General features: G+C 35.8%; 1 protein-coding gene across 1 annotated transcript; it reads right to left on the bottom strand.

Annotated features, from left to right (window-relative positions):
- Positions 1-7,557: 7,557 nt before the first annotated feature.
- On the bottom strand, positions 7,558-10,009 carry LOC129799052 (sodium-coupled monocarboxylate transporter 1). Its single transcript, XM_055842655.1, has 6 exons — positions 9,387-10,009; positions 9,214-9,331; positions 9,091-9,158; positions 8,862-9,016; positions 7,972-8,808; positions 7,558-7,917 (listed from the first exon to the last, which is right to left on the bottom strand). Exons 1-6 carry the CDS (start codon positions 9,774-9,776, stop codon positions 7,635-7,637), a joined length of 1,851 nt encoding a protein of 616 aa, XP_055698630.1. The 5' UTR covers positions 9,777-10,009; the 3' UTR covers positions 7,558-7,634.
- Between the last annotated feature and the right edge of the window lie 8,020 nt (positions 10,010-18,029).

The following is an 18,029-nucleotide window of genomic DNA, read 5'->3' as shown; positions in this document are numbered from 1 at the left end:
ACTATCTACAATCCTCGAGGAAGAGACGAGATTTCTTCTTCCTGATTGCTATGAGTTCCTCAAACTCGTCATCTTGAGCGGCGTGGTCACTTTCTTATCCATCAGTTTTTGAATTTGGTTAGGAGCGAATCTTCTTCTTCCATTTATACACAGCGAACGGACTGGTGTTATGCATAAAAACTTAAAAGAAAGTAGAGAAATTAGTGTCAACAATTCTAAAGAAGAGACCAACCAAGAAACACTGAGGAGGACCCGATAAGTGTCGAAAGCTCTGATGAAATTGTGTGTTTGATTCATAAGATTTGATCAACAAATTCCTACGCTCACCGGAAGGATAGATTGTCCTGAAAAACCTAGCTCAGTCACTAGGCCTAGGCCGCTCTTATCGTCCTGAACTTTTGGCGGCCTGTGGTTGAGAACGGAAAAGCCAGTTCGATGATTAGCAAGCCTATCCTGGCCCCTACGTAGAAGATACCGTACCCCAAGATGTGGGATGCCAACCCAAGTGGCCGATTCTCCCCTGCCAGAAGAAATAACGACTGCTCGGGCATTTTCGTTTGCCCAAGTTCTAGGTCCTTAAATCGTTAAGTTTGAAGCTAACGATTCTCCTTCAAGACTTGGTCCCTTACTCCCGCTCTAAGGTTTGAAAAGTCCCCCAACAGTATTATCAAAACGTGATTATCCAAATTGGTGATAACAGTTCAGCTCCTAAATCCCCCCCAATCCCTCGAGCATTCTGTGACCGTTCACATTAACGCTATTTTCGCCAAAACTGTTCCCAATTTCGCCGCAATTATTCTGCACTATCCATTGCATTAGTTACTCAAATCGTTTGAAAAAAAATTAAATGAATTATTGAATTCATTTAATTTCTTAACATTTTTCTTTAAGATTATAGTTTATATTCTGCATCTCAATGTTTCAATTTGACGTGACTGTTCTCAATTTCGCCGCGGTAGTTCCAATTTTCGCCGCACTTGAATTGTCAACTATGCCACTGTGGTAACGTATTCGTAACAGTTACTCTCCCCCAGAAGCAGATAATCCACCTCGAAGAAGAAGAACAGCACACCGACTTCAGTGTGAGAAAACATTCCAATTTGTCGCGTGAGAATTCCTTCATATCTCCAATTTCAATCAGGTGAAAATCAATGCCCCTGGACAAGAAAATTACTGTCAAATTAAATGACACATCAGAAATTGTCGGTTAGGTGACAATATTTTCTTTCCAATCGCCACTCACGTGAAGGAATTCCCGGAGTAAGAAATCCATGTCAGAATTCATTAGTCCAATGATTGCAATCAATTTACAAAATACACATAAATTTTCCGTCATGCTTCATTTGCTGATGGCGCAAAATGAACCACTTTGCCGTCGATGGAATCAATTCGATTTGTTTGCTGATTTTGCCCATAAGTCTTGTTCTTTTTTTTATTTTTTTTCTGCACTAATGCAGAGTGGCAAATAGACAAGGATGACGAATCAATAATTCTCAATAGCCCGGCTTAATTGCTGCGATGTGAGAAATTCCACAAACAACCATCGAACACTCGAGCAATTCAATCAATTAACATAATATCGATGGAATGGGAAAAATGCCACAAAGGTGAGAGACTTTGCAGAATGTTCATACCATTTAAATATAATTTAAATGGGAGGAACTGTTTTTTTTATGACAGATGTGTCAAATAACTGTCAAAGCTGTCATGACCATGAGATTAGAAAAAAAGTTATTACGAAGTAGTAATATTGAATTTGACAGCGATGACACTTAACTTGACGTTTGTAAAATTTGACATAAAAGACAGTTGCATGTATTCAAATTTGAATAATTAAAAAACAAAGGTGTTTTTTTAATTTCTCATCTATAGGGTAAAAAAAATGACCATTCAATAGGAAACTATTTCGCTAGTTACAACTATCTTTTGTGTCAGAAGTCAAACTGACCGTCAAAGCTGTCAGAATTTTATAAATTTAAAAAATATTAAATTTAAAAAAAAAACCTTCGCTTTTCGATTATTCAAATTTGAATACCTGCAACTGTCTTTAATGACAAATTTTACAAACGTCAAATTAACTGTCATCGCTGTAAATTCATATTATTATTTAATAACAACTATTTTTTTGTTTCCTAATGTCATATCGTAAAAAATGCCATTAATATGACAGATTAATTATACGTCACATATGTCATTTAACTGTCAAAGGTGCATAGATTACACAAAACGTAATAAATACTCATTGAGTCAAAACAATAATAAAATCTTAATGACCCTAAATGTCTTTTGTACAGGTAGATCAAATGTCAAATTCACTGTCAATAGCTGTCAGAATTTTAAACATTTAAAATAACGGCCAAACGGTAATAGAATCAAATTGAATCTAATATTGCAAAGCACATCGAGTTGAGCATAAAATGGCATTCCTTTGGGATATTTACCTGCGTCAAATTCCACGGAAATGCTTGGGAATCTAATCTCCGGGAGACGTCTCATTCTAATCCCATTCAATTGGTAAATTACCAAAAATTCCATCTCGCTGGCAAGCGTATGTAATTTAATAAGTGAAGTCAATCAGTGACTCCAAACAATGACCATCAATTATTGGCTACTGTTTGACTCCCATTGTAGCTTTTCTGTTGATTCCTATCGTGTTTTGGGCCACTGTTTGCCTCTTTTGTTTGGGGCATTGCCTCAACTCTCGAGAGTCATCGAGGGGATCTCACTGGGATGCCTTCAATCAACCCATTCGGGTGCAAGCTGAAAAGACTCTGAAGCGATGGCATAAAATCGATTTGGAATTGTTAAATATTGAAAGTCATCACTGTAAACATTAGTGAATGTTTTCACGGTGAATTTTCTACTCAATCTTTGGTCATCAAGTGGTTCACCTCCTCCTTGTCTCCTTCATTCGTCACTCACGCCATTTAATCCATTGAACTCCTTAAATCAATTTATTAATATCGACATGTGGAAGAAAAAATAATACTCTCCGACTTGTCCATGGTTCTTCTTTTATGACAAAGGGGCGGATAAGTGGCGTTATTGGTGAACCACCAGCGGCAAATTGACTGATCGACGTCGTTTTTCAGATAACGATCAGTTATCCTGATCTTTAAAAAGACAGACAGATCACAATATTGACACGATCTTTACAAAGAACAGATCAGCACGTTTTTTGCATAGATCGACTGATCGACACGATCTTTGTGGAGATCAACAGATCGACAAATATAGGCATGATTCGTACAAAATAGACAATATGTCGCAAAAAGATTTTTACAAATATTAGTCGATCTTTGGAAAGCGCGAGTATATCGACAGGTATGCACGATTTCGAAGAAGACCGATATATCGAATTAATTTGTACAAAGATAATCAGATCAACAAATGGGCATATTCCTTACATAAAACCATGGGGCAGAAGATACAAACGACTCTTGGAAAGATTGACTGATCGACATATCGCCGTGATCTTTGTAGAGATCAGTATATCGACAGATACAGATATTCGGAGATGGACATTCATATAGACATCGGAATGATTTTTCCAAAGATCTTCAGAATTGTACTATTCTTTTTAAAGAGTGATATATCGATAGGTCTGTACGACTTTTTGACATATCAACATATAGATACAAAGTGTGCAAAGATCTGATCGACATATCGCTGCAAATATTGTAAAGATCAGCAGATCGACAGATGTAGGCATAAATCCTTACAGAGATGGACGTAAAGACAAACCATTGCGATCTTTATAAAGAACAGTAGATACTGTCTACGGAACTGCATAATTTTATCAGAGCTCGATATATCGAGAAGTCTGTATGAATTTTAGAATGATCGACATATTGATACAGTTTATGTAAGGATTATTAAATCCACATGTGGGCATATTCTTTGATGGAAGCCATGTACTGACAGATCAACACGGCCTTTGCTGAGATCGACTGATCGACATATCGCCAAATCTTTGTAAAGATCAGCTGATCGACAGACATAGGCACAATCCTTACAGAGATGGACATATCGATAAATCGGTATGATTTTTACAAAGAACAATAGCGCAATATATCGATAGGCCTGTACGTCTTTCAGAATGATCAACTTATCGACACAGTCTGTCTAATGATTATTAGATCGAAAGATGGGAAATTCCTTGCAGGAAACCAAAGTATCGATAGAACGTAGCTTTTGATAAGATCGACTGATCCGCATGTCACCACGATCTTTGCAAAGGTCAAAAGATCGACAGATATAGGCACAATCACTACGAAGAGAACACAAAGACAAAGCGACAAATCTGTATGACTTTTACAAGGAACAGCATATTTGCACGATCTTTTCAAAACGCGATATATCGATAGGCCTGTACGACTTTTAGAATGATCAACTTATCGACACAGTCTATGTAAAGATTATTAGATTGGCACATGGGTGCATTTTTTTTAGGAAACTATGTACCGACAGACCAACATGGCCTTTGCTAAGATCGACTGACCGACATATCGCCACGATCTTTGTAAAGATCAGTAAATCGACAGATGTTAACACAATCCTTACAAAGAAGACATAAATAGGTATGACTTTTACAAGCAACGGCAGCTATACAGATTTGCACGATATTTTCAAATTGCTACATATCGATAAGTCTGTACGATTTTTAGAATGATCAACTTATCGACAGTCTGTCTAAAATTTATTAAATCGGCAAATAGATGGACACATTCTTTACAAGAATTCATGTATCGATAAATCAACACCATTTTTGGTAACGCTGATTGATCGACATATCACCAGGACCTTTTCGAAGTTCATAGATCGACAGTTGGGTTGTTGGGTACTATTCTTATAAAAATCGATTGCGAACAAATCCTAACAGCAAATCTACAGATCTGTACGATCTTTTCAATGCTCGAAATATTGATTGATATTCTAAGGATCATTAAGTTAATTGACTAGCACAGTCCTTGCAGAAAATAACAGATCGACAAATCGGCTCGATTTTGGCAAAATCGAGCCGATTACAAAAATCAAGAGAGCGGCAAATTTTTCAAAGATCGATGGATCAATTGATCGTTATACGTCTCATAGAATAGTTGTCAACCCCTCATTTCTGACTTCCTCGTCTCCGGGTTCGTTCTGAGGCTCACCCAAGTGACTATCATCAACTTCCATCATCCATCAGAGTCTCAGCATTGTCGAATTGTGGTAGTGGCTTCAAGATAATTACTGAATCAAATTTCAATTCTTCTCTATCTGGCTACTGTTTGGTGTTCAACACAATCCCAATAATTCCAACATCCAAATTATCCGATTGTTTGATTTTTGCCGCTCGTTTGCGACCTCTTGGGAATCAGCCAGGAATATGTGGACAAGAGGTCAACCGTCTGGTGAACCATTCTCCATCTCCCTGAGTTGCAAATTGCAATATTTTCGACGCTATGCACACGCTCAACAATTTTCCATAAAGCGAGGTTGTTCGATTGTGTGAAAATGCCAGAATAAATGTATCTCTAGGATAGGGTAGTCTATTCCAGATGCTTAAAGAAATGGAAAGTTATGGAGCATGGAACTATCATTCAGCTGTTTAAAAATACTTAATAATATTCTTTCATTATCTTACACGAAAACTCGAAAATTCAGACATATTTTAAATTTACAACTTTTTAGTACTGATTAGCTTTTTTAGAACATGCATGTACTAAACTTTTTTTATCCTTGTTTTATGATTTTTTGAAGATTTTCTAATATAACTTATTCGAACGGGGTTCTCAATTTTCTATCAGATTTTGCATATCATCAATAAAATACTATAAGAAAATATTTTTAAAGTTCTAAAAATGTAAAACGAAATTAAAACTAAAACTAAAAGAAGAGAAAAATAATTTCTTATTCTCTTTGCAAAATATTAAGAAGTAAACGGACTTTTGCAATATTTTGTGGGGAAATATAAAATTGTGAACTACAGTTTAGAAAAGAAATGTTCTAAAAATTTTAGTACGGGAAAGTAGCCTGCCTTTGAACGCGTCAGCCTTTAAATGCTTCCATTTTTCTCTGATTTCCCAAAGCTGAAATTCCATTATGTTCTTCGAAACTGATAGAAAATAGTTAAGTGTATTAATTTTAGTTCACAAAATAGAATATTTGCTTTTATAAATAAGAGAAAAATTGAAAAATTCAAAGGCGCCGCATTTAAAGGCAGATCACTTTCCCCTACTTTAGAAAATTTTTATTTTAATGTTCACAAATGAGTATAGCAACTATGGTCATTTTACTACAAAAGCAATCACTTTAGATTGAATTTAAAAGGTAAATTTTTACAGAAAAAATCTTTTCTTTTAGTACATGAATGTTCTAAATCAATTAAGTATCAGAATTTGTTATCACGAAAAAACTGTAAAGCTTTGGAATGTCGTGAAATTTTGAACTAAACAAAAAGAAACATACAGAATTTTATGTCAGAAGCATTTTTAGTACATGCATGTGCTAAAAATTACGCTTTCCTCTGTGGCTATTTTAAATATTTTTGGAACGTTCTGTGCTTTGCTATCGATTTATTCTTTTATTGTGAAATAATTAGAGAAAAAGCTAGAGCTTAAAAAATATCCATAAATATGTACTAAATACTGACATTTAGTACATAAATGCATTAATCCGATTCACTTCCTCATTCGGTAATCCTGGACTAAAATTTACTGCCATATCTCATGTGCAATTTAAAAGGATAAGGAAAATTGCTCAATTTAAAAAAAAAAACATTTCTATCACAATATAGTTTAGAACAGGACTGTATTAAAAATTGAATTTCCGCTCTATTCATTATTTTTTGTTTACTTCTTCAAGGACATTGCTTAACAATCTAAATTAAGAAAATAATTACTTAAATTTTTAAAGTTATTTTTAGTACAGGCCTCAATTGTGTACTAAATATTTAAAATTTGGTATTCGCAACCCAATTATTTATACTTTCTTCACAGTAACTGAAGAATAGCCAAGGGAACAGCACGTTTCTACCAGTGTGTATACCTCTGAATCAGTCAGTTTTTAATATTTGACAATTCAGATATTATTTTCTGAAGAGGAAGACGATGACAGCTCCGTGATTATTTTTTTATTTCTTCCTCATACAGTTTTGCTTCCCCAACTCCCATCAAATTGCTACAAAAGAAGAGACGTTTTTTTTATCCAGTTCAAAACCTCCATACAATCTCTTTTTCTCTGTACGCCAACAAAACACATCAAATAAACAACTAAATAAGTTTAATCGAAAAGTTAAATTATTCCTCGGGTGTGCGTGTCTGTGTGAGGATGTCTTTTGGAATTTTATTGTTGGAACATTCAAATAAATCTGACTTGGGAAGGTGGTGGGAGGGATATTTTTTTCCGTTCAATCTCAAAACAGGGAATTGAGGTGGACCCCGAAGGCATTTTAATCATCACCCAAGTCAGACTATCAACCTTCGCCGATGATTGCTGATGTCTCCGGCAGAAAGGAAAAACTTGATTGTCATCTTCAGTTGTTCTTCCGACAACCTCCAAGAATCAATCAGATTATCTGTCTTAAGCGCTATAATTGATCTTAAAGAGAATTACACTGAGGAGAGAATTTTCTACATCAAAATACTTATTTACTATGATATGGTCTTCAGATCTATGGCGTCGATTTTCGAGTGATCTTGACTCGATAGGATCAAGTCATTGGAATTTCCCATGCCCTGAGTAGAGTCTGATTCGTGAGATTTCTTCCAGATGATCCTCCTGACAAAAGGGGCCAACAACTTAGGCTTCAGACTCGATGGCTTGTTGGCTCCGTGAATAAATGATACGATAAGGGCCACGCTGATAGTGATTATCATTCCTAGTAAGACGTACCAGAGGTAGGAGATGTGAAAGATCGAGAAACCTTCCTCTTCCCTAGAAGGAAACACCGTTTAGACTTCGGGTCGGATTCTATCTTCGAATACTTACGGAGGAACCGAAGCCATAACATCCAGTTCGGTCACATTAATAGCAAGCATACTCATAGGTTCTCCAGGAACGAAGGTATAGGTACATCCGTTAGTAGCGACAGGTTTTGTTGGGAACTTCAGTTCCCCAGAAGCAATGGCTACTTGAGCGTTGAAGCATATCCATGCCATTATGAGAAGTCCACTAACAGCACCGACAACTGCTCCTGTCCCTTCGACCCAAGGTAACATTACGCCCATTGTGAAGATCCCTAGTAAAGGTCCGTTGGCAATTGAACCTAGACTCATCGAGAGCTGAAGTACTGTCCCTAGTTTCTCGACTACGAATACGAGGCAGACACAAAGGACTCCTAGTATCACAACCACTCCTCGCATGATATAGGCTGTCTTCTTCTGTGACAGAGGTTCCTTTGAAAACGCTCTGAAGAAGTCTTCAAGGAACACTGCAGACATGGAATTCAGACCGGTAGATAAAGAACTCAGGGCTGCACTGAAGACCCCGGCAACAAAGAGCCCTGGTAGTCCAGGAAAGTCTCCTAGGATGTCCATTACCAGAAGGGGCAGTAGCTGGTCCTTGGCTTTGGCAAGCTTGGTTGTCAAAGGATCACAATCGTGATAAACAGCGTAGATCAAGAGTCCACAGTATCCGCAGAAGATGATTAAAAAAGACACCCCAATGGTGAAGATCCACAGGGCCTTCCTGGCAGCAGATAGGGTAGGGACCGAAAGGTATCTCTGAATCATATTCTGACTTATAGCATTGCTCTTCAGCCAGTACACCATTCCTCCAATAACGACTGAGAAAAAGGTATTCCTAGTCCTTAGGTCTAGGGTGAAGCTGAAAAGAATTCAATTTAGGATAAGGTTCCTAGGTGATCACTCAACCCTTACTCTGGTCCTTCGATCCTTCCACTGTCAACAGCCCTCTGCCATAGAACGTCAATGCCCCCAACATCGCGAGTTCCCTTGATCATTACGAGAATTATTGCGCCAAACATAACGAATGTTTGCACGACATCCGTCCACACGACAGCTTTCAGCCCACCCTGGAATTGATCACTTCTTCAGTGTCAACCAAGGACAATTTAATAATTCCAATTACGAATCTATTTTTACTCACCACGCACGTATAGAAGATACACACAAGGCAGACCAATGGGGTAATGAGGTGAACATTGATTCCGGTGACTGCGGAAGAGGAAAGTCTTAGTTCAAAGAATGAACTCAAAATAGATCTACGGACCTTGGTTGAAAGCCAAAGCTGGAACGTAGATGACGATTGGGAGCCAAGCCATCGTTGCCAAGATGAACATGATTGACCCAAGCATTCGAACCCGTTTGTCGAACCGCATCTCGAGGTACTGCAAGAAGGTATCTTCCTAGCATATTGAGGAAGTAAGGGGAAGGTATACTCACCTCATAGGTTGATGTTAGTTTGAGGTCATGGAACACTGGCAGGAATACAAAAGTCATGATAATTGCAACAATGTACACCCCAATCATAATGTACATATACTGCACACCAAAGACATAGATTTCTGTCGGGGTACCCAGGAGCGTTATCCCCGATATATACGTAGCGATCAGAGACATAGCGATAGGGAAGATCTGCATTTTTCGTCCCCCTACCAAATAATTATCAGCCTCTTCCGATCCCTTCTTAGGCTTCTTCTTAATGAATCCAAAGTACACCCCGATCAGCGAACAGCTGATCAACATCAGGCCAAAGACCGTATAGTCTGGCCATCCGAATCTCTGCAGACTGATCTTCACATCATCCACACCTACCACCCCTTCCAACTGCATTTCGGTCCTTATCAATAAAACCAATTAAACTTTCACTGAAATCACTTCTACAATTCCGCAAACTACCTCAAAAAACGTATTCAGAAGTTGATTATCTCTTCAAATACGAGATTCATATCTCTCGATGCAGCACGTTTGAAAACAGACGGATCTGTGCACTTTTTTGCTCACCCGCGACGATCGATGCGAGAAGACTGATAAGACGACACTACATCCATGTCGCACAAATCCCTCATAGTCAATCTGTGTAAAGTTGGGATTGGACCATTAACAAGAAAATTGGACCCATTATCGTTGATTCCGCCAAGTGTTTATATTCTTCAAACCTCACGAATATTATTGCTCAGCACGTTGATAATTTTATCACGGATTCTGTCGCCATCATTGAGCTTCTTCAGGAAATCAAGGGGGCATTCTCTCGATAATCGTCTCTATTTAGTAAATATTCCATGCTAAATAAGTGTATCACAGACAAATTGACATCAGCTGACAATGTAACAGGAATGATTTATTAACACTGTCGTTACACTTTGTATTTATTCAAGATTTTCAACATTTAAAATTAGTAATTTAAACTTATATAATTATATAAATAGTTATGAGATCTAATCTTGATCAAGATTATTAAGAATTTTAAGGATTATAATTGTGTAAAGGGAACTCCAGTTCAGTATCACTAGAAAATGTTGGTAAATGTGGTACTACACTGGGAAAGCCTAGAGTTGAAGAAGTAAAACAGGGAGTAGAAAGAAGACTTACTTTGCTTAGAGAATACTTCATGCTACTCCGACTTTTACATTTACCAGTAAACTTCATTCGAACAACACATATGCCCCATGACGAAGTCCCTATCTGGTATCGGTTACTCATCTACTCTTAATCTAAAGGCCAAAATAGACTTAGGCTGATCCTCGAAAATATTCAGCTTGTAAAATTCAGCTGAAAAGATTTATCCCAAACTCTTAGACACTTAGGATCATTAATTAGAACTCGAGGATCAGCCAGAGTCTATTTGGGCCCCAACACTAATCTCGTGATACTATAATTAATGTTATTACTATTTCCGGATTAAGATCCATTGAGGATTTAACCATTTTTGTGATTTTGGTGCGCAGTATTTTTGTTGCCATAGCGCTCGAAAACCTTGCTATATAGGCTCCGGAATAGACATTTGTGTCTGTTGAGAAAGATGGGCCAACGGTGGATGATACTCTTATTGCTCTATGTCTGTTGGAGATTCACGTTTAACATGAAAATGGTAGGAACTGGAAAGATCACAGTTCTGTATCAGAAACACTCTTGATGGCCTGAATTGGTTTTAAGTAATCGTATGTGAACTTCTGTGAGACGTTGTGTTGGTCAAAGACGAAAGATCCACAACCGCGAAGTTGTAGTTCCCCATCAGGGACCTTGAATGACTGATACTTCTCATAGATGCTGTTGTTGATTTATCTTCAGCTCCAAGTTGCGAGATGCTTTGTCATTCCGGTTGCAGAATTGTTCCTATATGCGTTTTATGGGTTACTTTACTACTTATTGGGAGTAACCCTGAGGCTAATGAATTCTTTGGGGTTAATGAAAATGAAGAGGGACCTTGTACATCTTACTGCTCTGACCACTATCCTGTCGGAGATCTACCCTTTTGTCTATGCAATTGAATGTGGTTGAGGACAATCTCTTTCGCGTCTTAGAGAAATATATCCAAAAGATTACAAACGCTAGGTCATTTCGGGTTTCTGGGTGGTGACCGTTGAACTGAAGGACCTTCAGTTCCTATCCTGGAACCGGTGTTGTAGTGAAACTACTAAACGCTAGGTAACAAACTTTAATCCTTAAAGGCTGGACCACTACAATATTTATAGAAGAACCAGTATTTATAAAATTGGATTCGAAGCACTCCCTAACCTGTGACCACGACCAGTCTAAGTCAAACTATTAGGCAGGATGGGTGAGTACCAAGCCCAGCTTGAGGAACGGATCAACCGGGTTGTTGGTTTCGACGAGATAGTAGTTACTTAAATATTGGTAAACATTATGTATAAAAATTTGAGAAATCTTATATAAGCTTGATATTGGTGCTTGCGATATGTCCTGATCCGAACTAAAAATTACAAAAAATAGTTGTTTGAGAATTAGCTTGGTCGATGCTCTGTTGGTATTACCCTTGCTTAATACGGTGGATCGGGTGAGTATTGTGATATCAAAGTTGAACATTTACCTAGAACCTTCTATATAAAGACAGGTCTGTGTCCTTAAGTTGATGAACGAATGGCATATCAGTATAATTGAATAGCCCTAGTGCAATTAAAAATAGTAAGCTTCGCTCCCCGCAAGTAAGAATGAAGTCCAAATTACAAGATCTTTACATTAAGTAGGTATTGTTACTAATTGTTAATAATTCTACAAATATTAGTAGTTGATTTTTGTTGTAGATGTTTTACGATAATCTTCATATTAGTTTGTAGTATAACTTGAAGCAGATGCTGTTGCAATGTTTTTGTTGTTGATAGTAAGGACTAAAGCTTGTTGTTTTTTATATAAATGTTGATTCAATATTCTTTTTGTTGGTAGTAGGACTAGCTATTGTTTTTATTGTAGATGTCGTAATACAACTCTACTTGTTGTTAGAAATATGAGTGGAAAAGTTGTTGTTATTGTACAATATTTTTGTTCTAGTAAGTGTTAAGGGTAATAACTGTTGCAGTTTCTGTTGCAAATGTTGATGCTATATTCTTGAAATTAGAATATTAATTACTGTTACTTTAATAGTTGTAGAAGTTGTAAAAATGTTATTATTTTGTTGTTAGTTGTAGTAGTGGTCTCTATAGATGTTATTACGATATTTTTCTTGAAAGTATTTGAGTACCAAGAGTAAACTTATACATTTAGTTAATCATATTTTGCATAGTCGCTCTAGTTTAGGACTTTTTTTAATAATGTAGATTCTGGTATCTTTGCCCCCCAGGGCATGACTTTGCCCCCTGTTGTTCGTAAGCTTTTTATTAAGTATAGCTCTTAAGGATAGTCTTTTCCGGACCGGTATACCATGTCCGATTGTTCAGGACAGGACCATCCTAAAGTGCTAGAATTAAAAAAAAACCTTAAGCAAGGGGCATAATCACCCTCATCTACGGTATCAAAAATTCTTAACACTAAACCTACCAAGACCCGGTCAAATTGACCGGTTTAGAAACTTTTTAGAATTAATTTATATTTACAAGGTACAATGTCCCCATGAAACTTTATGAATTTCTTAAAATATGTATTTATTATATATTTCAGTGTTTAAATTTTAATTTTTTCTTCTTTTTGAAAAACGATTGAAAACGGTCGGTAGGTTAATGTTAAGGTCCAGTATTTAAAAGTAGCGGTTTTTTATATTTAGAAAATATTCGGTTTCTAAGAATAATTAGATGAGAACTATTTTTCCTTAAAAAATAGTCTTGGAATAGTATTTCAAAAAAAAGTCTAAATTTATAAAAAAAATACAATTGAAACTTCAAATATGTGGAAATAATCCCACTAATCCCACTGATCAGTCTAAAAGTTCGCGCTGATTCAATCTCCAAAATCGCTTCGATACTTCGAGATCGCGCTGATAGCACGATCAGTCTCCAGCATTGTATTAATTGCACGATTGGACTCCTGGATCAGCCTTAAGGATCAGTGGTCAGTCTCCAGGTTTATATTAATTGCACGATCGATCTCCAGGATCACACTAATCGCACCGATCAGTCTTTAGGATCACGCTGATCACGCAATTAGTCTCCAGGATTACACTTATCGCGCGACCAGTCTCCAGAATTACGCTGATCGCGCGATCAGTCTCTTCCACATCACGCTAATCGGCACTCATAGTGCACTATGAGTGGCAGATTTGTTCACCCCCTGCCTCACCATAATTTAATTTAGATCCAATATTGTTTTGTCTATCTCAATTACATTACATTGAAGCCCAATTTTCTTCAGAAATATGCAAAAAAATCGTATATCAATGTAGCCCCACTGTTCAAAGTAGCTCCAGGTTCCCGTACCATTTTTTTGTCAATTTTACGTGATAACGTGCTTGCTCTATAAATTTATGTACCCCTTGATTAAGAAGACCTAGAGAATATTTGCATTCTCTCGCTCAATTTCATTTAAATGACCGAGTGACGATTGTCAATAATGAGATATCGTGTTGATTTTTCATTGTGAAAATTATGCAATGATCGGGGTATTCAGTAGCCAACAAGAAGCACTAAATGACAGTGAAATTCGAATAAAAAGAAACTCGATAATTCTTCTATTTTTCACCCAAAATACCCAACAATGTGTTGAACCATCGGTGGTAAAATATCAATTATCAGCACGCGAATGTTCACCTCGAGCATTTCCTTCAGAAAAATTTTCTGTTGATGTGCAAAAAGAAGTTAAATTGGCGATATGTACATTTTTTAGTCAATCCATTCTCCCAGAGTGTGTTCTTTTTCTTGGTCTTGGAGGCAATTGGCGTAATTGAAATGAATCTGCCTTTGAATTGAGAGACTTCTCGAATGTTGTCCAGTTTGAGCACTGAAGATGTGTCACCCCAATAGAAGAAATTCTCTCAGGTTTTTATTGAATAATTGGGATATCTTTTGATTGGCATTGTTGACTTGCCTGGAAACCGTTGATGTGCAATTGATTGAGATATTGCGTATTTTTCTTTTTTTAAAACACGCATCTATTTGGATGAAAGTCCAGGCTGTATTGCTGGGGATAAACAGAAGTCTCGGAAGCAACAAGTTGATGTTGAAATGATGGACAAATGAGGCCAAATTTGTGTAAATTTGTTGACAAAATTTGCCAACAGATTGTCAATTAAATTAATTTGCAAGACTTCCGTTCAAGACGCAAAATCGATAACTCTGACCTTTTGACCCTTTTTGGCTGCAGGAAAGGGTTTCTTTAAAAGAATGATTATAGAGATATAATGCGCCCTTAAAAATGGGATATTAAAAGAAAACAATGTCTAAGATTTCTTGCATAACTTCATCATATAAATTAATTAAATAATAATTCTGGAACTACCGTCATTTTCGTGCGGCAGAAATTTCGTCACAATCAACATTGGGTTCATCGTGTTGTAAGATGATATATTGTTAGGCCAAAAAGCAAGAAAAATTAAATCCAACAAAGTGAAATTGAACATGAAACAGATCACAAAGTGGTCAAAAAGTTCAAGTAAAAAAAAAATTGTTTATTTGCACCTGAGTGGCCTTTTTGTCTCAAAATTCCCACAATAGAAATCATACTCCGTGGTTGGACAAGAAATGGAGGAAAAATAAACTGACACAATACAGATATTAAAAATAAAAGCAATATTTTCACAGAAATGAATTTAACGTTGGTTTAAAAAAATATAATGTGTTCTCTTACATGGAAATTAACTGTCGAAGAAATAGGAACAGACAAGACCAAAAAAGAAAAAAAAAGAAAACACCTCATGAGATATTAATAAATGAAACATTTTTATAGGGAACACCAAGAGAAATGACGGAATTAACACAAAAATTGTATTGTTACCCAAAAATTATCATATACATTTTTCTTGCTTCTGACCAAAAGAAAATAGACAACATGATGGGCTTTAAGACCCATTATAAATTTTTTACCTTACACTGCAACAATTTCTTATGCTCGTGTACCAGAGATTTCAAAGTGCAGTGACTCAAGTTGACTAATTCAGAGCACTAACTCATTGTTTAATAATGTTTAAACTACTCACATTAAATGTTGGACGAAAGAAACAAATAATTTCTGTAACCGAACTCGGTCTTTTGCAATTATCTCGTTTGATAATCTCTAAATTGCTTATGGCTGTCTCGGTAAAAATTGGGCCAAGAAACAATAAATATGCATGATGATAAAGTAGAGTTAGGGATTGATTAATTTTCCAGGAAAATTACTGTCTAAGATTAATACTTTACAGTTTTAGAAAAGGTACTTTAAAACTTAGTAATAATTTGTGCTCTGAATTCGTTTTCATTAATTCGGTTTAATATTACAGATATTTTCAATATTGGGAAAATATACATAAAATTTAAAAATCATATACCCACGTAGCAAAACCAAGTCAGCATAAAGTTATTTTTTAGGCACCTTTACATCATGATTCCTCTAAAGAATAACCAATAGGGTGGAGTATCCACTTATCGCCACTTTTAGGAAAAAGTGAAGTTTACTTTATTATAATTTTATTATAACAAAGTTTCTTAGATGTATTGGCTCTAGTAGATGTAGTTCGGTCAGTTTTGGTTGATGAGAAATAAAACCCTGACCCGATTTGTCCAATTAATCTCAATGTAAGTGAAAGTCAACAGAACGATCCATGTTTTTAGGTTATTGAAAATTTACAAAAAAATTAATTTTGTTTAATTTGTAGACCTTAAGAAGGGGACAACAATCCCCGAAACGTCGTAAAGAGAAAAAAGGATTAAATCCTAACCAGGTCAAAACCCGTGTTTTATTTCTTATTGGCTCTAGTTTCGCCAAGCAATTTCTGCTCTAATTTAACACTGGACTGTTTAAAAAACTAATTTTTATGAACAATGCAAAAAAAACCACTTCGTCTCCACTTTTTTTTACCACTTCTCGCCAGTTTTGTAACAACTTCTCGCCACCCACTTCGAAAGGTTCGAATTCGAATATTTTGGGCAATGTTATGAAAAGAATACATTCCGCATTTCTTTTTCCTCATGAACACCTTATCATTACTCACTATAAATTATTTTTCTTCACTTTCATTTGAGAAATCAAATTATTAGACTATTGCAGGAAGTAAACAATGCAGATTTAACAACTGAGAATCTGCGAAAGGAAGTAAGCGTCGTCTACTGAAAAGACATGGCGACAGGTGGTAAACTCAATTCCAGAATATTACCACTTTTCGCCATGCCTCATTTTTATATAAAAATAATGTAATAATAATATAATATAATATATAATAATAATAATAATAATAATAATAATAATATAATATATAATAATATTGGATTCGATACACTTGCTTAAAATATTGCTCTTAAAAATGCTCAAAATTCTCAATGCAAAACGAATAATTATTATTTTTCGTCTTTATACGTAGCAGCAGTGAAAATACAAATAATTGTGCGGCTCATTTATTTCATAAATCGCGAAAAATAGTGATTTTAATATAAGTGGTGAAAAGTGGGACACTGGCGTGAAGTGGTGATTCCACCCTAATTCACTAAATACTCTAAAGACCACTAAAGTCAAAAGTGCCACTTAAACCTAAAGGAAAAGTCTTTCAGTGTCTTTTATATTTTCCATATCTCTAATTATATGAAATTAAATAGAAACCAGGGGTTGAACAACTTTTGCCAGCGATCGAACCATGAAATCGTGTCGATCAGTCTCTAAGATCGTGGTGATTGTCCAAATCACCGAGGTTCCAATACTAGGCCAAAATCTGTAACATCATACAATTTTATGTATTTTTTTTTCAATTATTAATTTTTAATTGCAGCATTACAAGCTTAGACTTAGAAATTTTACAAATAGAATATGGGGATATGATCCTACTTTATATAAATATAATACTTTACTAAATCTACGTTTTAAGGAAAACTAGTAAAGTCCATTGTTAATTCTACTCTTGACTATTTGTGTGCCAGTACCCCTAAACAGATTTAAGATATCCCGTATTGATTATTATTATTATTAATCGTGTCAAGACACTTTATTTTGTATTACAATGTAATCATTACGATGTGAGCATATTGATAGAATCTGCTAATCGTAGATCGCCCAGGAACACCTTCCCCTTGGTGAATGCTTCTTCCGTGTTCCTGAAATTTTTTGGGCAGAGGCGGTGCATTTTATTACATTTTATTACAGTGAAAATGTTTTTTCTGACATTCTGTTGCTAAATTAGGATAACTTAGGAATCTGCAGAGTAAAATCAATTAGGATAAAACGAGGTAATTTGGAAACATTTACAATTTGGGACACTTGAGATTTTCTCACTGTTTCAGATGAGCAAAGAGAAAACAAAGACCGAAAAATAGAAGAAAAAGACGTTTAAGAAAGAAATGAACAGATTTCTTCTTTTTGAATCTCTAAAACACTGAGAAAATCTCAAATGTCCCAAATTGTAAATGGTTCCAAATTATCCCATTTTACCCTAATTGATTTTACTATGCAGATTCCTAGTTTATCCTTTTAATAAAAAAAATGAGAAACAGGTCTCAATTCAATAAGGAAAACTTG

This window comes from Phlebotomus papatasi, chromosome 1, assembly GCF_024763615.1.
Source record: "Phlebotomus papatasi isolate M1 chromosome 1, Ppap_2.1, whole genome shotgun sequence".
Classification (NCBI taxonomy): Eukaryota; Metazoa; Arthropoda; class Insecta; order Diptera; family Psychodidae; genus Phlebotomus; species Phlebotomus papatasi.
Note: the sequence above shows the minus strand (reverse complement) of the source record. Positions and strands in the feature narration are given on the sequence as shown.